Source organism: Heptranchias perlo, chromosome 8 (genome assembly GCF_035084215.1).
Source record: "Heptranchias perlo isolate sHepPer1 chromosome 8, sHepPer1.hap1, whole genome shotgun sequence".
Classification (NCBI taxonomy): domain Eukaryota; kingdom Metazoa; phylum Chordata; class Chondrichthyes; order Hexanchiformes; family Hexanchidae; genus Heptranchias; species Heptranchias perlo.
The window spans coordinates 71,231,238-71,255,468 of NC_090332.1; the positions used below are offsets into that span (position 1 = coordinate 71,231,238).

Here is a 24,231-nt window from a genome sequence, read left to right on the forward strand (position 1 = left end):
CACATGGTTTTTTCTACATCAAAGGGTCTCCAGTCACATGATCAAAGCCTAAACTGTCAATCATTGAAGTATGTTAATGATTGAGGCACAGCAACAGGGAGCGATTGGACAAAAAGAATGACCCTCCCCAATCCTAGGTCCTATTGATAAAAAAATATATAAAAAGAATTTGAGAGAAGAACAGTCTCTTCTTCACCACCCGGCCGTCATGAGGAACGCACACTGCAGTTGAACATCACACAAGAAGAAGAGGACCTCGAGTTCTGAAGAGCCGATCAACCTTCAGGCCCGATGAGCAAAATCCTTGGTTTAAAGATTGTATATGTATTAATGATTTGCCTGATGTGTGTATGATTTGTTAAATCATTACATAGTAACGCTGCAAATTATTAAGTGTATAACAGGATTTTATCGAGGAAAGTCATATGTATGGTTTGATTTTGCTTCATGAATGCTCATACGAATGATAACATCATTAAATAATTACTTTTGATTAACAAAACTACCGTGAGTGAGCGTGACTTTCTTTGCTTGACTCTTCATCCAGGGTCCAAGAATCATACAAAATAAGGAATTCCCTATAGGATTAACTTGCTTCAACTGATTCAGCTATTTCAAGTAACAGATTAACAAAATGCCTGGGCTGATAAGTGGCAAGTAACATCCGCACCACACAAGGGCCAGGCAATGACCATCTCCAACTAGAGAGAGAATAACCACCTCCCCTTGACAATCAATGGCATTACCATTGCCGAATCTCCCACCAGCAACATCCTGAGGCTCATCATTGACCAGAAACTGAACTGGACCAGCCACATAAATGCCGTGGTTACTGGAGCAGGTCAGAGGCTCGGGAGTGGCTGAATAACCTGGGATAAAGGCCAGGAGCCTAATTTAATGAGATAACTCAGAAACCATACAGACTTTGCGAACAATCCAGATGATAAGTAAACCACCACGAAAGCCAAGAACTTGGAAAAAATATCTGACACAATAAACTAAATTATAGAATCATAGAGCACCAAAGGAGGCCTGTATCTATGCCAGCTCTTTGAAAGAGCTATTCAATTAGTCCCACTCCCCTGCTCTTTCCCCATAGCCCTGCAAACTTTTCCCCTTCAAATATTTATCCAATTCCCTTTTGAAAGTTACTATTGAATCTTCTTCCACCACCCTTTCAGGCAGTGCATTCCAGATCATAACAACTCGCTGCGTAAAAAAAATTATCCTCATCTCCCCTCTGGTTCTTTTGCCAATCACCTTAGATTTATGTTCTCTGGTTACCGACCCTCCTGTTAGTGGAAACAGTTTCTGCCTATTTACTCCATCAAAACCCCTCATAATTTGAACAGCTTTATTAAATCTCCCCTTAACCTTCTCTGCTCTAATGAAAACAATCCCAGTTTCTCTAATCTCTCCACATAACTGAAGTCCTTCGTCCCTGGTACCATTCCTTCAAGATGTAGGGTACTCACTGGTGGCTGATGGGATACAACGTTTTCATGACTACATGTTGATAGGTTTCACTGTTATGATTTATTTTTCTCTTCACACTGCTTGACAGAAGTAATCTATGCATATATGCAATGAATGTACTTCAAAATGTTAATGCTTGCAGGCTATTTCCCCACAAAAAACAGGAGGCTATGTCTTTCTTAATGGTAAATTACTGGGCTATTGGTGCTCGTACTCTGTTGATCTTACTTTAAATATTGCGTAATTGCTGGAATCTTGTATTTTGTGCGGTTAATTGATCCTTGATGTCCAAGGAGTAAAACACCGATTAGATCAGTTAATAAAGGGCAGACCGATCAAAATAAGCCAGCCCTTGTCCTTCTGGGTGGTGGAGGTCACGGGTTTGGGAGGTGCTTTTGGTGAGTTGCTGCAGTGCATCTTGTAGACAGTACACACTGCAGTGGACTGCTTTGTCCTGGATGGTGTCAAGCTTCTTCTGTGTTCTTGGAGCTGCACCCATCCAGGCTAGTGGAGAGTATTCCATCACACTCCTGACTTGTTCCTTGTAGGTGGTAGAGAGGCTTTGGGGAGTCAGGAGGTGAGCCACTCGCCACAGAATACTCAGCCTCTTGCCTGCTCCAGTAACCACAGCATTTATTTGGCTGGTCCAGTTCAGTTTCTGGTCAGTGGTGAATCCAGGATGTTGATGTTTGGGATTCGGCGATGGTAATGCCATTGAATGTCAAGGGGAGGTGATCATTCTCTCTCTTGTTGGAGATGGTCATTGCCTGGCACCTGTGTGGTGCGGATGTTACTGACCACTTATCAGCCCAAGCCTGGATGTCCATTTGGGACGATGCCCAGCAAACGGGAGAGATCAGGGCTTGGTGGGAGGGTTGGCCGATCGCAGGGCAGGCCAGTGATCGGGGTTGGGGTGGGGGGCAGGGGTTAGAGGTGGTGGGCAGGCAATTGCGGGGCAGGCCGGAGATTGGGGGTTAGAGGAGGGGGGGCCGGGCGATTGTGAGGCAGGCCGGTGATTGGGGGTTGGGGTGCGGGGGCGGGCGATTGCGGGGCAGGCCAGTGATCAGGGGTTGGAGGGAGGGGGGCGGGCGATTGCGGGGCAGGCCGTTGATCGGGGGGTGCAGGAGGGGGGGCGGGCGATTGCGAGGCAGGCCGGTGATCGGGGGTTGGAGGAGGGGGGGCGGGCGATTGCGAGGCAGGCCGGTGATCGGGAGTTGTCGGAGGGGGGGCGGGCGATTGCGAGGCAGGCCGGTGATCGGGGTTTGTATTGGATTCTATTTCTCCCAAAAGGAGCTATGGCAGCAGCAATGGAGATAAAAAGGATGTAAGATCATAGGCAAAGCTATGGCCTAGAGTGTTGGGGAAATTCTAAACCAGAAGAGGAAGGAGTGAGATGGAGGTCAGAGTGTGCTTTACAGGGAAATGGGACGGTCTACATAAGTTTTTGATAGCGCTTGTGGACATTATAGATTACAAAAAGCAGGATGAAGCTGCCTACAAGGTGTAGACGTCAAAGGTAGGAGGGCCAAAATTCTGGGGTCCCTGCTCCATCATCAGAAGGAGTGGGAATACCAGCCGGCTACTCTCGGGGCCGTTGATCCCATTCTCAAATCTCAGAAATAGGGTCATTTCAATAATCGGCGTGTCCTCATGTCACCTTTGAACCAGCTAGGATCTGGAATGCACTGCCTGAGGGGGTGGTGGAGGCAGATTCAATCATGGCCTTCAAAAAAGAACTGTACAAGGACTTGAAAGTAAAAAAATTGCAGGGCTACAGGGATAAGGCTGGGGAGTGGGACTAGCTGGATTGCTCTTGCAAAGAGCTGGTGCGGACTCGATGGGCCGAATTGCCTCCTTCCGTGCTGTAACCTTTCTATGATTCTATGTACAGGCACAGGGGGTACCCGTCCCAAGGGAGTTCCAATTGAGGGAGCTAGAGATCCTTAGTGGGCCAAAGAGGTAATTTTAAAAAAAGAATTCTCCTCTCTTGGATTGATTACTTTGCCTCCCACAGACATTTGGGGCCTTTTTAAAGCCCAGTACAGAACGCACACCTGCTCTCAGCTGGCATGGTTTCTGCTAGGCCTAACCAGAGTGTGCTGGTTAGAATTCTCAGGATAGTCCAGGATCTCCCCCAGACATGGCCCCAAAGCTGACTATGGGGAAGTGGACAGAAGTCTTGCCTGCTCCCCCATCCCGATGTGAATTCGGGCCGCAGTGTAGAAGGGTGGAAGCCCTTCAGATCCGGGTGCAGCCCAAATTCCTGGGGTGGAAGTCACATTTTCCGCCCTTCCGCAATCCAGGCTTTAAGCAATCGGAGGCTGAGGCCAAGGTTATGGTACGGCTTGTGGGGTTAAAGGTCAGGGGTTAGAGTCTAAAGATAGGCAGAAGTCCTGAATACCAGGATATATCCAGGCCAAGAGCCAAGCTAGGACAACAGGAGGATTTACAATAAAATGGATTAGGGAGAAACTGCCACTATGGAACTCTGTTTTTATAAATAAACCTTTCTTGCATGGGAAAACCAACTGATGATGTCTGTTCTTGCATCATCCAAATGTAGGCCCAACCCACCAGAATTTCACAGATGATTCCCACTACGCAGTACTTGAAGTGTAATGCGATAGGACCCCTCCTTGTCTGCACATGCCTTACAGGAGCATATACAGGTACAAGCAGCAAGGTTCACTTATCCGTTCTCATACCCCTTACATGAAGATTCTATATAGAGTGAACCATGATCATAAATTTTTAATCCCTAACTTGCATGATTACAGTAAAACTGAATTTTGAGTGAATTTTTAATAGTGCATGTCACTGCATTCCTTTAAACCTGTGCATGTGCTATTAAATGTTATTGACTATTAAATATAGTCAATATTTGTTTCTAATGATTTAATCTAATTCATATGATAATCTTCTCTGAAGCAGTTTGCTTGCTGTCACTTGTTTCTACTGAAGTATGTAGAGCAACCAGTTGGTAGTTTGTCTTTGGGGCCGTTTTCTTCTCTCTGGATAAACAAGGAAACATTTTATTACAAAACCTGCAGCGCATTTTACTTTGTATGAGATGCAGCAAAGCTCACCCAGCTCCAAACTTAAGGTGAGCCTCACACACAGTTCCCCGTTTGCATACCGTCCGATGTTTTCTGCATCTTCAATGGTCTCTGGTAAGATGATCCCCTTGGTTTCAGGTAAAAGCAAAACTAGCCCACCAGCAATCAAACCAATCATCCCTGCAAATGAATGAGCACAATGCATTTAAATACTGACACGGGTCTTTAAATTTACTCTTGCAAAGTGCAGGTTGAGATTTAAAAATACATTTTAGAAACAATGAATCATGTACGGTAGCATAGTGGTTATGTTACTGGGCTAGTAATCCAGAGGCCTGGACTAAAATCCAGAGTCATGAGTTCAAATCCCACCACGGCAGCTGGTGAATTTAAATTCAATTAATTAATTAAAATTCAATTAATTAAATAAAAAATCTGGACTTAAAATACGAGTATCAGTAATGATGGCCATGAAACCACCGGATTGTCATAAAAACCCATCTGGTTCACTAATGTCCTTTAGGGAAGGAAGCCTGCCGCCCTTACCCAGTCTGGCCTATATGTGACTCCAGACCCACAGCAATGTGGTTGATTCTTAATTGCCCTTTGAAATGGCCTAGCAAGCCACTCAGTTGTAAAATCTCACTACGAAAAGTCAAGAAGGTGGCTCACCACCACCTTCTCAAGGGCAATTGGGATGGGCAATAAATGCTGGCCTTGCCAGCGACGCCCACATCCCGTGAACGAATAAAAAAAAAAAAAAAAATTTGGGCGCACAGTTGGTGAAGGCTTTTGGATTCTGTCCAGGTATATCTGATGCATTAGGCCACTCAGCAAACCCCTTTGAGGATGCTGGACATGTACCTGGGTGTATTAGCTTTATTTGGCTCCAGAGGGAGCACTGTGTGACAAGGTCCGAATGCTCTGAAAGTGTCTTTGTCGCAAACCTTCAGCAGCCTGAATAACCTGGGTAAGGTGGTCATGGGAGGCTGGGCTTCTGCAGTCTGAGCTTAGATGTGCAATAAGTCCCAGCCCCTACAGCAGACCATAGCAACTCATGAGGAAATGCACTTCTGCAGTGCGAGTAGAGAGATCATGCAAGGTTTTCCCCAGCTGGCTCTCACATGGCAGTGGTACTGTGTGTGAACACCAAACCCAGCACAAGTGTTGGTGGAATAAACCTCTGACCTCTTGGATGTGGACGGAGCATTAGGTGTATGAGACCACAGCACTGCACATCCACACGCTGAATTCATCGTGGCCATTTATTTTGGTGGCACCTATTTCCATTATGTCACACATACATCTTGACACATACATACATCTTTTCACACATCACAGTTCTGTACATGCACAGGCACACAGATGTACTCTCTGTTGTTTCATGTGCCCCTTACACAAGTGAAGAGTCCAGAGGTCAATCATAGATTAATGTGAAATAAATGGTGCCACTACTTAAAGCATCACACTACCAATGCTTGTTCTGTAAACTCAATCATCACACTCTCATGTTGATGAATAACTGGTAAGATGTAGGGCAACAGTTGGAACATTGATGGGATGGACATCACTGCAATGTCTCAGTGCAGCAGCTCAGGGAAGAAAGCATCAATCAACTGTTACTGCTCTTGCACTGCCAGTGGTCCTGTCCTCATGGCATGTGTTGTCCTTGCCCTTTTCGTACATTGGTATTTGTGGAATCACTGGTGCACTCCTTTGTGCTTGCTGCATAACATCAATGACAATGCTGTGCAGCATGCAGTACACAGTCACTGTTTGCGCCACCTTCTCAGGAGTGAGCCAGCAAAGCAATCCACGCACCTGAAGTGTTGCCAAAGGCCTGGACGCTCAGCATGCTGGTCTGGGCATTGACTTCATTGTACAACACCTCAGACCTGCCTGTGCGTTGGAGCAAGGGCATCACGAGTCATTGTGAGAATGCATATCTCCTACTAGTCAACCGCTGAGTCTTCCATCCCGTTGGTAGAGCTCGATAATATTGAATTGATGCAGGGAGTATGAATTGTTTGTATTCACTGGGAAATTGACATTAAAGTGCGTAATCCCAAGTCAGGGTATCAAGAAGTATGGAGAAAAGGTGGGAGTCAAGATGGAGTTGAGATGTAGATCAGCCCTGATCTAATAGAAGGCTCAAGGGGCTGAATGGCCTACTCCTGTTCCTATGTCAGTGAACATATACCATCTGCACATTAAGCCAGTGAACGCCCTTTTATTCTATGTATACTATGGCATTGTTGGATGTTGCCTTAATAGCAATATGGGTGCAACCAATTTTTTCTTGCACCCTAGGGTTCTGCTTCAGTTGGTAGAAGCCTTACGGCCTTTAAGATTGCAGACGCTGTTCTGTACTAAAGTTAACGTGCTGGACCTGCATTAACAACCCAACAGTCACCTGTTTTATGGATCCATGGACCAAAAAGCAACCCTTCCCATGGAAAACAGTACCAATCAACTTTAGGAGCCTATTAATTGACATTATTAAGTAGTAGAGAATAAAGTAACAACAGAATCATAACACCATAAGGTTTTGTTCCCAGCGACATGGCAGCCTGAAATCCAATGCTGATTTACCGGTGAGCTGCCTCAGGATGCCCAGCACACGACTGCAGCTCACCAGTCCCATTTAAATGAGACCCAAGATCGAGTTTACCTTGGGCCCACCTGTAACCGATGCAGGGATTTCTAGGCCATGGTGTTCTGAGTAGAATACTATGTCCAGATTTAGTCCCTGAGACTCAAGGGAGACATTCAAGCCTTGGAGGTAGTTCAGAGAAGAACCATGAGGCTGATACCGAGTGTCAGGGGTTTGGGTTATGAGGAAAGATTGAAGGAACTTGGACTTTTGAGCCTGACTATGAAGCATAAGGGAGGTGATCTTTCACAGATTATCCAAGGGAATGAAAAAGGCAAATCCAGAATAATACTTTAAATTAAATTGTGAGAGTAGAACAAGAGGTTCAAACTAGTAAAAGGCAAATTTAGGACGAATATCACAAAGTTTTTCTTTGCACACGCCAATCAATACATGGAATGGACTTCCAGATAGAGTAGTGGGGGTCAAGGATTCTGGAATCATTTTGAGAAACAATTGGATGCTGCAATGGGGTGTATCTGGATTGATGAATTAAGATAGGTCGATGGATCTCATCTGTAATTATCTTGTGATCTTGTTACTCTAATAGCAGAAAACACGCCTCACTGTATTCAACCATTGCTGTGGAAAGGAACGATTCGCTCTGTTGAATACAAAGGGTTAAATCCTTTAACTGCAATGTAACTCACTCACCAAAAACCGTAAGAGGCATTTCTATCCAGATAGCTGCCAACCTGTACAGAATGAATGGTGCTACTATTCCCCCGATGTCACACATTGCCGAACACACCGAAAGAGCAAAGTTTCTGTCGGAGAAAATCAACATTTTGTACCCCGGTGAACCATCATTTAATTTTACTCATTCTTATTTCTAAATCTGAAGCCAACAACATTTATTTTTATATTACAACAGATTCTCCATGGCAATATTATCTAGTTTAGATTTGTCACTTTATATATATATATCTATGTGTGTGTGCGTCTCAGTGGTGGCCAAGGGTTAAAGGGGCTGGTTCGGGTTTTAAACAGGGGTTCATCAGTACTTCTTACATAGAAAGTGCATTTAAAGGAATTTTCCGCCTGTCAATAATCTTAGCAAAAAGATTGGTGCAGGTACTAAACAGGATTTCGCACTTTGTACTCACACTTACATTTCGCTAAGAATTTTAATAGGAGGAATATCATTTTATGAAGCTGTGTTGATGCTATAAATACTCCAACTACAACAATTATCTTTCCATTTTACACTTCTAATATCAGTTAAGAGAATGAGATACCAATAATTAAACTGATGCTTTAGTGTCAATTGTAGCTGAATGGATTTGTTAAAAGTCAGCTATTGCAGTATATAAATAATTCCTATTCTGTACCTACCTTAAAAATGTCGGGTATAATTCAGTATTTACAAAACAGAGCACGAAAAAGGCGATCGTAATTCCTAGTTTGCCCAAATTTGCGATTACTGCTTTCAGCCAGTAGATATCTGAATAGAAAGAAGTTAGATGTATAAATTGCAAAAGAAAAAGCATTTTCCCAGACAAAAATGAAAGTTTTTATTTGCTTATTGCAGTATTTCAAATACCACGGGAAACCAAACTATTATTTTAGCAATTCATATTTCTTAAGCAACACTTTAATTTTTATTCTTTTGAGGAAAAAGTCTCATACTTCTGTGTTATTTGAAATATTTTATGAGGTGCAAAAAATAATAGGTATTTGCATTTATTCGGTTCTGAAAATTAATTTTTCATTTTTACATTTATTAAGAATGAAAGATTTTTATTTGTATAGAGCTGTATCAGGTCTCTCAAAACCTTCCCTGAACATTTCACGCAATTACGTTGAAGTGCAGTGACCGCTATGTAGGGAAATGAGGGGTGAGTCTGTGATGTGGTGCTCGCAGTGAGGAGCTGATAAATGCAGGGTCGACGTCTTGGGAAATCATAGCCGGCCCGTGATTTGCCTTCCATTGCATTTAATGGATGGAACTCATGTTGCTGGACGATATCCAAAGGTGCACTGTAAGTGCTGGATCATGGATTCTCCCCAGAAAAGTATCCCCTGTGCGTGATTTTTATGAGTCAGTATTCTTATCTATTAATGTTTCTGGTGACTTTTTTTGTGGGTGGGCAGCAAAGGATGTTGCTGGAGCAAAATCAATCAGAATCCAGTTGTGGCATGTTGGAGCACCACCCAGCTGTGTCATGATGGAGCCCCAGCCAGCTGTGTCATGTTGGAGCACCACCCAGCTGTGTCATGTTGGAGCCCCAGCCAGCTGTGTCATGATGGAGCACCGCCCAACTGTGTCATGTTGGAACACCATCTAGTTACATAAGAACTTTTTAAAACACAAAGCAGGTCCAATCATTTTGTTGTTCCTGTATGAATGCTTAACACTCTCGTGCTTAATTCCTCGGTTGCAATTTATTAACAGAGGTGTTAGCCTGTTTTGTTGAAAGAAAACATAGAGCAGGATTTAGCATGAGAGTGTTAAGCATTCGTTTGGGAAAAGCGATCAGAAAATGTCCATATCACTTAAAAAAGCTTACGTCTTTGTATTCTGGTCCAATTATCCCCTACCCTCTAACTCTTCTTCACCCAAAGACTGTACCTAGTCTTGAGTCCCTCGGGGTAATTTTAACTTTTGGCGATAGTGTAAAGGGAGGTATATAACAGCAGCTGATCTAATTTTACCTGTTTTACACTATCGCCAAAAGTTAAAATTAACCCCCACCCCCTGTGTGAAATGTCCAGGTAGATTGACTAATAACCCCAGATTTTGTGAGCTTTAGCTGTACCAATGAATCATAAACATTTGATTGAAGCCCAGATATTAGGGTCTAGAATAAAATCCCGGACTATGACGTGTAACTTACCATCAGGTATGAAAGCAGTTATTAAGCAGCATGCCCCTGCCAGCAGATTGCCCATTGCAAAGGGAAAGCGCCGTCCAACCCGATCAATAAGTAGAACAACAATGATTGCTGAAGGTATTTCCACGACTCCTGAGATGAAGAAGTTGAGGTAAATGTTTCCTCCTGTAATTCCCAAACGCATGACAAGCCCGAGATATACCAGAGCATTCGTGAACCTGAAATGAAGGATTTGCATATGAGTTGGTTTAGTGCCATGACACCAACTGCTGAGACAATAATTGCTGTCGCAAAGACAATTGTCATAACGTGGTTACTTTTAGTAAGCTAATGATGTCCCCATCTTTGAATTTGTTATTGCAGTTATCTGCTTAACATAATGATAGATAAATACATCAGAGTAAGTCCATCGTAAAGAATTAGACTATTACCTTCAGTATGCTCTCCCTCATTCTGTGACTCAAATTTATCCTTCATGTACAGCAGGGGAAAATCACAAGGGGTATGGTCCTTTTAAGTTTGAGACATTATGGACTCACGAGCCTAGATTTTCATCTTCACCATACTGGTGTCGAGCTTCACTCTCCAGGAGGACTGGTTAGAAATTTGGGTGCATGACTCCCTACCATTCTCTGTCCATCAATTTCCAATAGGTGCTCCAAGTAGGTCAAGCATTACACTGGGATGCTGAAAATGAAAATCCAGGTCTGTATGGCCTCCTCCATTCCTGCATTTAATAACTACTGCATCTCACTGACCAATCCTCAATTCTTTTCAAAGGAAGAAGATTGGAGAGTGAACAGAGAAAATTAAATTAGAACAAGCCTGACTCTCAATTGAGACCTTTAAGTAAGTTATCAGAGCGGAATATGTTTTGATTTAAAAATTTAAGAACTTAAAAAAATATGGAATTGGGAAAGGCTTTTTCTCCTTGAGAGAATGTTCTCTCCACACATTATGCATGTATCAATTTGCCTCATCATGGACTCCACCTACTACATTCAATCTCTTCAAGGAGACAACCAATCATTGGGTAAGCTTCCAAAAACATAAAGCTCTCTAAAATTTCTCCCGACCCCTAAGAGTAATTAAGAAAAATTCCATCGTATTAATTCAACCTTACAATCCATACTTCGAACTCTGATCAGCTGCATTCCATGCTAACTTATCCCTGGTCCCAAGAGGGAAATTTCAAGGGAAAGATGGAATTCTGAGCTTAGGTTGGATGAGACCCAAGAACAGATGTGTTGTCCACCTATAGACTCATGGCTTGGGTACAGACCTTTTCATAAAAGAACTGCAATATCAGATACAAAACTAAGATCTCCATTTGGTTTATGTCCCAGCTGTGACTGGGTCCATGCTCTCCAAAATCTGTTCCCAGATCCTTCCAGAAGGAGGTATCCATCACTAGAGGGAGAGATGGTGGTGGACTCTGTAAAGTTGATAGCCCGATAGGTTTCCCTCTTGGACACCAACTGTCAGCTCTCACTCCACCTCCATCCAGTGGAATAACAAGTAATGAACAACGAAGAATAACATTGTGCTAAAAGGTTCAATTATAACAGCTTCACAACTGTGGCTACAGGCATAAGTCACACAATCTGTAAACAGCATTCTACTCGAATTCTACCTCCTCCAGATGCTGTGGTGGAGAACCTCAACTGACCTGACACAATTCAGTGTGCATGACACATGCTTTGCCCGGTTGAGTCCTAAAATGGCATTGGAGTTCTATTGATATCATGGGACCCCAATTTAAATAACTAAATTTGCTTTGTGCTTGCTTCAGGCTGCCTATTCCAAAGACCCCAGCAAAATGGCGATGACCACAGGCATGGTGGGAATGGATGGTAAGTTCTTCCCCTCAATTTTTGGGGTGCTACCGACCTGTTTCCACCAGGTGGGAGAACTCAAAATCTTCCCAAGTGACATCTCGGCATGTAAGCTAATTCACGTTAGTCTTTACTGCAAGGGGGTTGGAGTATAAGAGTAAGGAAGTCTTGCTGCAATTATACAGGGCTCTGGTGAGACCACACCAGGAGTACTGTGAATTGTTTTGGTCTCCTTACCTAAGGAAGGATATGCTTGCCTTATAGGCGTTGCAACAAAGGTGTTCACGAGATTGATTCCTGGGATGAGTGAGCTGTCCTATGGGGAGAGATTGAGTAGAATGGGCCTATATTCTGTGGAGTTCAGAAGAATGAGAGATGATCTCATTGAAACGTATAAAATTCTTAGAGAGCTTGACAGGGTAGATACTGAGAGGCTTTTTCCCCTGGCTGGAGAGTCTAGAACTAGGGGGCATAGTCTCAAGGTAAAGGGCTGGCCATTTAGGACCAAGATGAGGAAGAATTTCTTCACTCAGAGGGTTGTGACTCTTTGGAATTCTCTACCCCAGAGAGCTGTGGATGCTCAGTCGTTGAGTATATTCAAGGTTGAGATTGATAGATATTTGGACACTCGGGATGGCAGCGGGGGAGGGGGTGATTGGGCGCATGGCAAACCCGCATGAACCAAACTTACCGTTTCCGACACGATCGCATGTTGATCGATAGTGATTAACGTTCTCTCTGGGTTTCGCGCCCGGCAGCTAGCCTGATTGACAGGCTGGCTGCCGTCAGGAGCTGCAACGCGAGGTGGGGGGAAAGAAAGAGAGGGAGTGAGACGTCATCAGGCGCTGGAACGGAAGATCGGGGGGGAGAATGGGAGATCCAGCACTGGACTGGAAGACCGGGGCGGGGGAGATCGGGGGGAGAGGGGAGGATCGGGGAGAAGAAGGGAAGATCGGGGGGGGGGGGGGGGAGAATGGGGGTGATGAGGGGAAGATCGGGGAGGGAGAGAGGAAGATCCGGGGGAAGAGGGGAAGATCGGGCGGGGGGGGACATCGGGGGAAGATCGGGAGGGTGAAGAGGGGGACATTGGGGGGACATCGGGAGGGTGAAGAGGGGGAGATCAGGAGGGTGAAGAGGGAGAGATCGGAGGGAAATCGGGAGGGTGAAAAGGGGGACATTGGGGGGACATCGGGAGGATGAAGAGGGGGACATCGGGGGGACATCGGGAGGGTGAAGAAGGGGACATTGGGAGGGTGAAGAGGGGGACATTGGGGGGACATCGGGAGGGTGAAGAGGGGGACATCGGAGGGACATCGGGAGGGTGAAGAGGAGACATCGGATATCGGAGCAGGTTTCAAAGGTAGGTGCATTTAGTGTTTTCACTTCCTTGCGTGGTTTTTTATTTCATTTATTTTGTTTCTTTTTGCCTGATCTGGCCTTTCACATCTGGTTTCACCAGGCGTGAATCAGAAGCGGTGAGCAAGCCGCCCAGGTAAGTTAAAAATCTTTCTAAGTACGTAATCTGTCACTGGTAAAGTGCCTTAAGTACCTCAATGAGGTACATTTGGCTCTTTAACTGTCAACCCCCCGGCTTTAATTTCTGCGATTTTCGGAGCCCCCCCTTTCCCCAACGCACCCGCAATTGCCTCCTAAAATCACCCCCTAAGGGATTCAAGGGATATGGGGATAGAGCGGGAAAATGGTGTTGAGGTAGAAGATCAGCCATGATCTTATTGAATGGCAGAGCAGGCTGGAGGGGCCATATGGCCTACTCCTGCTCCTATTTCTTATGTTCTTATGTTAATATATATGAATTATAAAATTATCTCACCAGTTGAACATCAGAATAAGAGTATGCTTTCTTATCTGTGGTGTTTTTACCAGGTGTGTGACTGAGGGGGTCTTCACCTCTTCGTGACAATCTTCAATTTGAACCGTCTGCCAAAAAACCCCCCAAAATGATAAAATATCCTGGAATGTCAGCTATTGATTAACAAACTGAATATGAAGAAAGGCTCCAATAAAATCATCAGCATTTACCTAAAGTAATAGTTGCCATCTCCTTGGGATGACCAATGCACATTAGATATTACAATGAATTGTTTCAGCACTTGACACTTAATAATAGCAGATTTCAGCAGTTTACTCACAAACCAAATGCTTTGCCAGGTGTCCAGAAACATGTGGTGCTGCATTATGGACATTGCACCGGGATACAATTGCTTGTCTGTTATATGCTACAGTGGCCACATGTAGTTTGTTGCTTTTCCTTATAATTGTCCACAGACATTTTGATCATATACAAATAGACACTCTCTGTCAGGGCAGTGGTTGGGACACTATGACTGGCCTCAGTGTCTTTAGTTTAGGTAAGGGAAGCCTGGCCATGGCCCTTGCTCCCGGTTGACCATTACCTAGAGACTCCTGCTCAAAAGTGCATGCGCGCGGATGTCAGATGAGGACAGGTTCACTCTTGGTCATGATTCCTCTCCAAGGCCAAACAGCCTGCTGATACTCAGGGCTGAGGTTCACACGTGAAGAATGGCCTTTTGGGATAGGGCTTCAGCTACCCGTGGGATTCTACACCAGCACAAGTCACAAACTTCAGGAGAGCAAGGGGGAAATATTGGTAGATTTTTAAAAAACAAGCATAACTTTTGATGAGTAATTGTCATGTTGGCCACCTCAATATTGGTTGAGAAAGTGTTCTTGTTCTTTTTTGCTATCTTCTGCAGAATTTTTATGGTTTCTGCTTTTTTCTTTTGAGACAGTAACCACCTCGGAGACTCTGGCATCAGCCTGTGAATGTAAGACAGCCAGATTGTTGTTATGGCACAGCTGGTTTCCATACTCAAGCAAACAATAAGGATTTCATTGATAGACATTACCAATAGTAGCTCAGGAAGCAGAAGTTTGCTATGGTAGCCGTCAGTTGCAGAGTTCTCCAGGCTGGTAGGAAATAAGCAACAGCAGGAAGTATCATCATCCCGAAGCTGAAACACATCTGGTTCATAATCCCCACTGTTTGTCTGTGCTCCGATCCGACAAGTTCTGTAACTAGGGGTTGGGGTGAAAAAGAGCACATCTTTCAGGACCTGCATTGGTCATTTCCATTCCTCCCTGCTTCAGCAACAAGTCCGTACTCTACTGCCTCATGTTGAATGAGCAATCTGTCTGCTTCCTTCTTGAATGTTTCAAATGCCAGCATTCACAGTACTGGATGCCAGCTTATTCCACCTGTCTGCAAATGTTATATGTGCAAAAGTTTTTCTTTAAATCGCAATCACCTTGCAGTTTTCTCTGCTTATAATATTAAATATTACCAATACTGGATGGCCTCATTTTGTACTGTAAATCTATTGTTCTACTGCACTCATTTTCCAGGTTCTCTTTCTTGGCTCTGCACAAAATTCTTCATCTCCATCTTTTCAATTTTCTTTGTGACTTTAAGCACCTGAATTATATTTGAGGACACCTTTCCTTGATGATGGGCCTTAGGCATGAGAAAAGAATGTTCCCAGCAGCCACAGCCATTGTTAAAAAGAACTAACAAATTGGTAGGTACATTCTAACTTGAATCATGTGCCTTGAATTAGATTCTTCTAAACTTAATGCTTAATGCATTCATATGAAATTGTTTTGACCATTACTTGAATAGAAGTATTAACCCATTTAAAATCTCTGTTAAAATAATGGACAAGAGAATTAACGTATTCGGATGTTAACCTTCATACAGCCCAAAACTGTGTCCTGTTCGCTCATAAATTACATGATTGTAAACCAGTTTGTTGTTTTACATTTGGCTTTGTCTCACTAGAAGGTCTATTAGTCCACTTTCCAAAAGATAGCAAAAGGAACGTGGTGACACGTGCAAGATCACAGTATCCAGTACATACAACAAGGGGACTTATTGTTACAGTCCCCAAGTCACATTATCGTTTAACTAGGTCTTGGGCAATAAAGGTACTCTCTATATCGTAGGGGGCACAAGATACGCTTATGCGAGTGACCAGTGACACTGAACCACAGAGAATATCTGGTGCAGATCCCAAATTTGTAACAACTGGCTTGAAGAGAAGAAAATTAAATTGCCTGGTGTGTCACTGAGTCGTTCAATCCCTGTCTGTGCTGAGTTACCTAATCAACTGGGACAATGGTAAGATTCCTATAATTGTCCTCAGTGCCTTGGGCTAAGGTGGTGAAGAATCAGCCAGGGTTCCCATTCCATATCATCTACCAAAATAGCCCTGAAATTCCTATGATTTTCCAGCACAAGCAATCATACAATCTGGGTGCAGGTATGAGGAATGTGGGGTCAAAATCAATCCACTGGCTTCTCGTCTCTTACTGCCTGTGATCCGAGATTCTGCCTTGATGCCATTGAAAGAGACAGTACTGGTGGGATAACATCGCCTAGAAATCCTGCCAGTTCTGCCTTTCTGGAAGGCAAGGTACAATATACCTGCATGACGGAGGCATACTCGTTATCTAGTAGTATATGTGGGCCCTGCAATGTGGGTTTCCCATCGGCAGTCAATCTCGGAACAGTTGATTTGCATTAAGAAATGGGCAACAAAGACACTGGGGGTAATTTGAATTTTTGACGATAGTGTAAAACCACGATATCAGATCGGCCATCTATTGTACACCTCTCTCGATTTTCATCTTCATTGACTTCAATCAAGAGAGGCGTAGAATGGGTGGCCGACACGATATCGTCCATTTTACACTATCAACAAGTTAAAATAACTTCCACTACCATTGTTCTAAAAAAAAAAGTCACCTCTTTGTGCAGAATGGCCAGAATTCCATCCATCCCCACTCCACTGATGGAGCAGCTTGGTGCCTGCTCCATCATTCCTGCTGGGTCAGATATCTAAGTACTGCCTAAGTGGGATTTGGGAGGGGTCAACACTGGGTCAGACTTGGGGGCGGAAGTCTTGACCTGCTGTACTTTTAAGAGATGCGAAGACCTGCCAGGAATTTTGGGACCTATAGGCATAAACTTTAGAAAAATATTGGAGCATCCCTGTGATGCTGCACACAGTTAAATAGCCTGCCAACATTCATTTTCCAGGCTCACATATCGTGAATGGACATCTGTGCAGGTTATAGGAGGGCTGGCATGATACGAAATAGCAATTGGAAAGAAGATTAAATCAAGCCATGAAAATACTAAATAATCAACATTTATTTATTAATTTTTGCTCAAATTTTGAATCATCCTCTCTCGAAGGCACTGATTTGCTGGGTAACTGCTCCATGCTTCCATCTTTTGGTACCTCACCCAAATTACCACTCTTCTTGTGTGAGCTCAGGCACTAAGCTGGATTCTTCACCTGATTTTGGGTGGTACTGGGCCAGGCGGTTGTGGCAAATCAGCTGGGGGTCAGTTCCCGTCGGATGCCTGCCAGTCATCATGAAGTATTGGTGGACGTAGTCAAAAGTAGGCAATGATCATGGAATGACATTATATGTCACATTTTCTGACATTGCTACCATAATAATCCAATGTTAAAGAAATAGAAGGGTTTTAACAATTGACATCCTCTCCTCCCTGTTAGTGAAATCAATTGCTGGCGATAAATTCACTCCTTCCACTCACACAATTTAAATTTCATCTTCAAAATGCACCTCTCTTTATGCACCTCTCACAAGCACCCGGCCTCACTCTGATGCTGCAGGCAATCTAAATAGGAGTGTCTACAAGTAACAACTGGGATCTGTCCAATAGCGTATTAAATAGGAGTCTACAGCTAACAATTGAGACCAGTCCAATAATAAATTAAAAATTAAAAGGAAAGAAAGAAAAACATTCTTTTATATAGTGCCTTTCATGTCCTGAGGATATGCCAAAGTGCTTCACAGTCAATGAAATACTTTTGAAAATGTGGGGAAACTAAAAATTATACCAGTCCAATATCTTATTAATTAGGAGTATCTACAACTAAAAATTATACCAGTCCAATAGGTAATTAAACAGGACTATCTTCTGCTCGCAAATACTACCAGTGTCATTGATCATTGCGGGTACAAATATTTATTACTAATATAAGAAAGGAAAAGCTTACTTAAGATGTAGACACTCAGCCAGCCTCCTTTGCTGAACAATCCTTGCACAGTGCGGAAGATGATGAACCAAATGTAACTCGGTGCAAATGCCACTGCAAGCCCTGACACTGAGGTCACGAATGTGGAAAACAAGAAGCACAGTTTTCTACCATAACTATGAAAAACAGAGGAAAGTTTTCAGATTTAAATATGTAAAAATCATGGAATATCACCAAATGTGTAATTGGCAAATGACAAAGTAGATGTGAATTATACATACACGTCTGCTCCAAAACCCAAGAATATTGTTCCAATCAAAAATCCCAGATTTAGGCAAGCTTGAGACAGGTCCAGCTTCCAGGCATCAGCACACACTAGTCTGAACTGTACAAGTGATGTAGGTAGACATGTATGATAACATAACATTATTAATCTGAGGTTTCATACTTTTTGAACTGCTTATTTATTGCAGCTAAGCCTGATTCTGTGCTCATCACATGCCCACTTTCCTGCAGGAATCATTGGATAAGTAACCTTCGGTAATGTTCCCTCTCCATGGCTCAGCTGCACTGAGATTAGGAGTGACGTCTCCCTTGCTGCTGCTCCAGCTGAGATCAGCTAACTCAGCATGGGTCATGGATCAACCTGGGACTTTCCTGATCTTTCCACTTAAATCCTTTATCAACTGAGCCTTGAGGGAGCCCTTCTGTGGAGCTTGAACTGGACAAGTCTTGTGAAGAGCTGTACTTATGGAAACACAAAGGGGTTGAAATTGAGCTTGTTTAGCGCTACCACCGAGTAACAATTTTACTCCCAAAATTCCCGGAATAGATATCAATTTGCTGGGATCTGGACCCCCTGTTCCAGAATATAGGAAAGCTAAAGAGGGAGATTAGAAAGGTTAAGAGAAAGTAAGAGAGGAAAAAACTAGCAAAAAACAAAGGACAAAATAAAAGCACATTAGTAGTAAGACGATAGTCATGAAGGAGGCAAGCTATTGTGGATAATAGGGGAATGGCAGATACTAAGGAAGTTGCCTCAGTTTTCACAGAGGAGGTAAGTATTGGGATTATGGAACCACCAGTGGTATGTATAGAGCAGCTACTGGAGGTTGCTATTCAAAGAGAAATGATACTAAAAAAAAGTTACTTCAACTTAAGATAGACAAATCACCAGAACCTTGTAGTTTCCACCCAAGGATCCTGAGGGACGCTAGGGACGAAATAGCAGAGGCTATGACTATAATTTTCCAAAATTCTGTGGAAAGGAAAATTCTGCCTGAGGACTGGAGGGTTCCAAATGTGACTCCATTCAGCAGGAGATGAGGTAAGCCAGGACATTGTAGGCCATTTAGTCTTATTTCAGTTGTTGGTAAACGACTAGAGTCTGTCATCGGGGATTGAAGTTACTAAGCACTTGACATGAGTTAATTAGGGCCAGTCAGCATGAATTTTTAGAGGGCAAGCTGTGCTTGACCAACCTCATGGAATTCTTTGAAGAGCTAACAGTGAGGATAGATAAAGGAAATGCAGTATTTGATAACATATTACACAAGAGACTTATGAGAAGGATAAGAGCACATAGAATTAAGGGAATGTGGCAACATGGATAGAGAGATGGTTGGAGGCAGAAAGCAAAGGATAAGGGTAAAAGAAAATTTACTGATGGAAAAATATGAGGTAATACATTTTGGAAGTAAGATTAGGAAAAAGAAATACAATGATCAATTTTAAATGAAGTAGAGGAGCAGAGGGGCCTTGGTATGCAGATGCATCACTCATTAAAGGTGGCAGCACAAGCAGGTAAGAATATTAAAAAGGCAAACAGAATCCTTGGTTTTAGACATAGAGGCATAGAATGCAAAAGTAAGGAGATGATGTTGAACTTGTACAAGACCTTAATTAGGCCATAGTTGGCGTGTTGCATAATGATTTTGGCACCTCATAGAAAGAATATAAAAGCAATGGAAAAAAATGCAGGATAGATTCTCTGGGACTTAACTAGGAATGAGGGGATTACAGTTATGAAAAGAGACTTGAGAAGTTAGGACTTTTTTCACTAGAGCCAAGAAAGTTAGGAGGGGACTTGATTGGGGTTATAGAGGTAATTAGTGATAGTTTGTTTCCACTGGTCAACGAGAGGGCACAAATTTAAGATAACCACAAAAAGAATTAAACAGGAATTTAGAAAAAAGCATTCTTTACATAGTGGGTGGTTAGAATGTGACATTCTCTGCCAAAAAACGTTGTTGAGAGCAGAGACCATAATGTCTTCTAAAAGGGAATTAAAATGTTAAATATTGAAGAGTATGAGGAGAGATCAAGAGTGGGATTAGACCAGATGACCGGTGTGGAGAAGAACATCAGCTTATCTCTATGCTGCAACAGTCCATGAATCTATGGTTCAGTCACATGATCTCCTGTGTAGTGTGCGACGTTGGTTTTAAGCCTGGGACTATAACATTCAGGAAGTCTGAAATTATATTCCAATGAAGTTGAGGTTCTAAATAGGCTCTAATTTAAACTTCTTCCATATAGAAGAAATTGAGTATCCTTCAATGATCGTGTGTTATAGAAGCATAGAAATGACAGCACATAAGGAGGCACTTCAGTCTGTCGCACATGTGCCTGTACTAGCTCTTCAGCTGGAGCTATCTGCCACAATCCCATTTTCCTGTCCTTTCCCCGTGTCCTTGTAACTTGCTGAATGAGAGCTCAGATTAGGCATTTGGCTAAGTATAGATAGATGTGACGATGTCTAAGCAACATTGAGGCTGCAATGACTGACAAGTGCTTGGTGAAGCCTTTCCCTGACTTTGGAGTTTAGGTATGCAAGATAAGCATCTTTGTGAACTGTGCTGGATATGGTGTTTTGCTTCACTGCCTGAATTACATGTGGTGATGTAGCTTCTTGAATTTCTTCAGTACTGAAGACATTTTCAAATTTCATTTCGACAGAATATAATGTCACTCCTCTATATTCATCTGTTACTTACACAACTATCGACATAGTTGTCAGAACTGTCCACTACTCTATTAAAGCACAGGTTATACACTGTTTTCAGTAAAGGCAGCATTTCCCAAACTGTGGGGTGTCTCCCCACCCCCCGTTCCAAAGGGGGGCATGAAGAGGTCAGAAAAATAAAATATTTTCAGAAAAAACTATGTAGAGGTGTGTCCCAAAGTGAACACTTTTGCCGTGCTCCCTACACATGTAGCGGTTTGGGACACTGCCGTAGATTGAGATATTCCATCCAGGTGACCGGGGAAGTCCCACAAAATGGCAATGACGTTGCTCTGGCAATTGACCAATGGGCTTTGTGTGTGAGAGGCAGAATGCCACATAAAGAGATATTAGGACAGGTGATCAAAAGGTTGGTTAAAGAGGTAGGTTTTAAGGAGCGTCTTAAAGGAGAGAGAGGCAGAGAGGCAGAGAAGTTTAGGGAGGGAATTCCAGAGTTTAGGGCCTGGGCAGCTGAAGGCACGACTGTCAATGGTGAGGTGATGGAAATCAGGGATGCGCAAGAGGCCAGAATTGGAGGAGCGCAGAGATCTCGGAGGGTTGTAGGGCTGGAGGAGGTTAAAGAGATAGAGAGGGGAGAGGCCATAGAGGGATTTGAAGAGAAGGATAAGAATTTTAATTTCTAGTTGTTGCCGGACCGGGAGCCAATGTAGGTCAGCGAGCACATGGGTGAATGGGACTTGGTGCGAGTTAGGATATGAGCAGCAGATTTTTGGATGAGCTGAAGTTTATGGAGGGTGGAAGGTGGGAGGCTGGCCAGGAGAGCATTGGAATAGTCGAGTTCCATTTCTCTGCCCTTTCCCCATGTCCTTGTGACTTGCTGCATAGGAGCTCAGGTTAGGCATTTGGCTAAGTACAGATAGATGTGAAGATGTCTAAGCTACACTAGGACTGCGATGACTGACAAGTGCTTGGTGAAGCCATTCCCTGACTTTGGAGTTTAGGTGTACAAGATATGCATCTTTGTGGACTGTACTGGATAAGCTGTTTTGTTTCACTGCCTGCATTACATGCGGTTTCTTAAATTTCATCAGCACTGTGTCTGGTTTAGACTGTCCAATACCACACAATTTTAACCACTCGATATTATGCAAGGTTTGCAGCCTTGGTTTCACTGTCAAAATTCTTCCTCGTGGCCACTGCTAATTTGCTGACATACTTGGCATGATTTCCATTCAGGAAACTTACCTCCGTCACAATGCTCGGGAACGAACCATTTTCAAAAACCCACCCATCGCTGCACGTCGTAAGTGGTAGGTCTGCTGAGCCATTTTGGAGAAACGAGAGCGGATTTTCACAGCTGACTGAAGTGGCGTTCCATTCTATGTCATATCTCTCACACCGACTGTACAGGGAGCTGTCAGCACTGTCAGGAGGCAACGTGTAATTCCATTCTTCTTCAAGAGACCAGCCGCACTTATTCCTCAACTCGTCCACTCCAGGGCTCCTGCACCAGTGGTTGGGAGTGATGGCTAAAAAAATAATTCCAACATACAAGTAGGAGAACATTGCTGTTGTTAAGCATATTAGAAAGAAAATCCTCTTTTGGTAGATGCCAAACTCTCCAGCTTCCTCTAAAATATCATCAAAGGTGGCCATCGCTCAAGATGTTTTCACCAGCACTTCAGCGGAGGGAGTAAATTGTTTCAGTTGAATATGTTACCTGCACAACTATATTTATACCTGCAAGGCAGTAACAGAACTGAAATGGTTTTGGATCAAAGGTTTTTAAACCAATTGTGTAAATTGGATTTAAACTGAGTTAATAATTCACATTTGGGCTAACTATTTCCTATTAGACTCGTAAATTAACAACAACAATCTCTTTTGAAAACTACTGCAGCTTGATATGGCTGACCATCGTAAATCCAGACGGTGGTTTGTTTCTGCATATCGCTGTTCCTTCTCCGTCTGCACAGCCTCTCTCCCAATCATGTATGTCAACCTTGCGAACTAGTAAAAGTAGGTACATTCTCAAGAAAAAAGCTGACAAATTGTAGATAATCTAGGCCTATGGGATGTAGTTGCACTGAAGACACTGCAGTTAAGCTGCAGTTAGACTCCCCAAAGCCTTTCCACCATCTACAAGGCGCAAATCAGGAGTGTGATGGAATACTCTCCACTTGCCTGGATGAGTGCAGCTCCAACAACACTCAAGAAGCTCGACACCAACCAGGACAAAGCAGCCCGCTTGATTGGCACCCCATCCACCACCCGAAACATTCACTCCCTTCACCACCGGCGCACTGTGGCTACAGTGTGTACCATCCACAGGATGCACTGCAGCAACTCGCCAAGGCTTCTTCGACAGCACCTCCCAAACCCGCGACCTCTACCACCTAAAAGGACAAGAGCAGTAGGCACATGGGAACAACACCACCTGCACGTTCCCCTCCAAGTCACCATCCCGACTTGGAAATATATCGCCGTTCCTTCATCGTTGCTGGGTCAAAATCCTGGAATTTCCTACCAAACAGCACTGTGGGAGAACCTTCACCACACGGACTGCAGCGGTTCAAGAAGGCGGCTCACCACCACCTTCTCAAGGGCAATCAGGGATGGGCAATAAATGCTGGCCTCGCCAGCGATGCCCACATCCCGTGAAGGAATAAAAAATAGACCCACCACTGCATCATTTCAAGAGCCGAAAATTGGGACAAACATTCTGAGCATTTTTCCTCCTTTCTGATAAAGAAATTATGGGCGTTGTGGGTATGTATGGGTATTCTCTGCTGCTATGTCTGATTGTTAAATTGTTTTAAACTTGTTTATATGCTTGTAACAGTGGCACAGAGACCCTCCTCTCCATCTTCCCCACGTACATGCTGGCATTCTTCACCGCCTCCCACCAGTTCACATTCACATTCTCATCCCTTCCCACCAGTTCACCCTGGAACTCCACTCCTCCCTCCCATTCACCCTGGAACTCCACTCCTCCCTCCCATTCACCCTGGAACTCCACTCCTCCCTCCCATTCACCCTGGCACTCCACTCCTCCCACCCATTCACCCTGGCACTCCACTCCTCCCACCCATTCACCCTGGCACTCCACTCCTCCCACCCATTCACCCTGGAACTCCACTCCTCCCACCCATTCACCCTGGAACTCCACTCCTCCCTCCCATTCACCCTGGAACTCCACTCCTCCCTCCCATTCACCCTGGCACTCCACTCCTCCCACCCATTCACCCTGGAACTCCACTCCTCCCTCCCATTCACCCTGGAACTCCACTCCTCCCTCCCATTCACCCTGGCACTCCACTCCTCCCACCCGTTCACCCTGGAACTCCACTCCTCCCACCCGT

The 24,231-nt window shown here is 43.8% G+C and overlaps 1 protein-coding gene across 3 annotated transcripts; it reads right to left on the reverse strand.

Annotated features, from left to right (window-relative positions):
- Positions 1-1,517: 1,517 nt before the first annotated feature.
- Positions 1,518-22,597, reverse strand: LOC137324679 (solute carrier family 22 member 2-like). 3 transcript variants are annotated; one of them, XM_067989264.1, is made up of 11 exons: positions 22,115-22,597; positions 18,186-18,289; positions 17,926-18,080; positions 14,743-14,911; positions 14,539-14,653; positions 13,686-13,792; positions 10,023-10,237; positions 8,521-8,629; positions 7,840-7,952; positions 4,613-4,712; positions 1,518-4,487 (listed from the first exon to the last, which is right to left on the reverse strand). In XM_067989264.1, exons 1-11 carry the CDS (start codon positions 22,523-22,525, stop codon positions 4,382-4,384), a joined length of 1,704 nt encoding a protein of 567 aa, XP_067845365.1. In that variant the 5' UTR covers positions 22,526-22,597; the 3' UTR covers positions 1,518-4,381. The 3 variants fall into 3 exon arrangements, with proteins under 3 accessions (XP_067845365.1, XP_067845366.1, XP_067845367.1); XM_067989265.1 differs by lacking the exon at positions 13,686-13,792 and having other exon boundaries at positions 14,510-14,653; XM_067989266.1 differs by lacking the exons at positions 13,686-13,792; positions 14,539-14,653.
- Between the last annotated feature and the right edge of the window lie 1,634 nt (positions 22,598-24,231).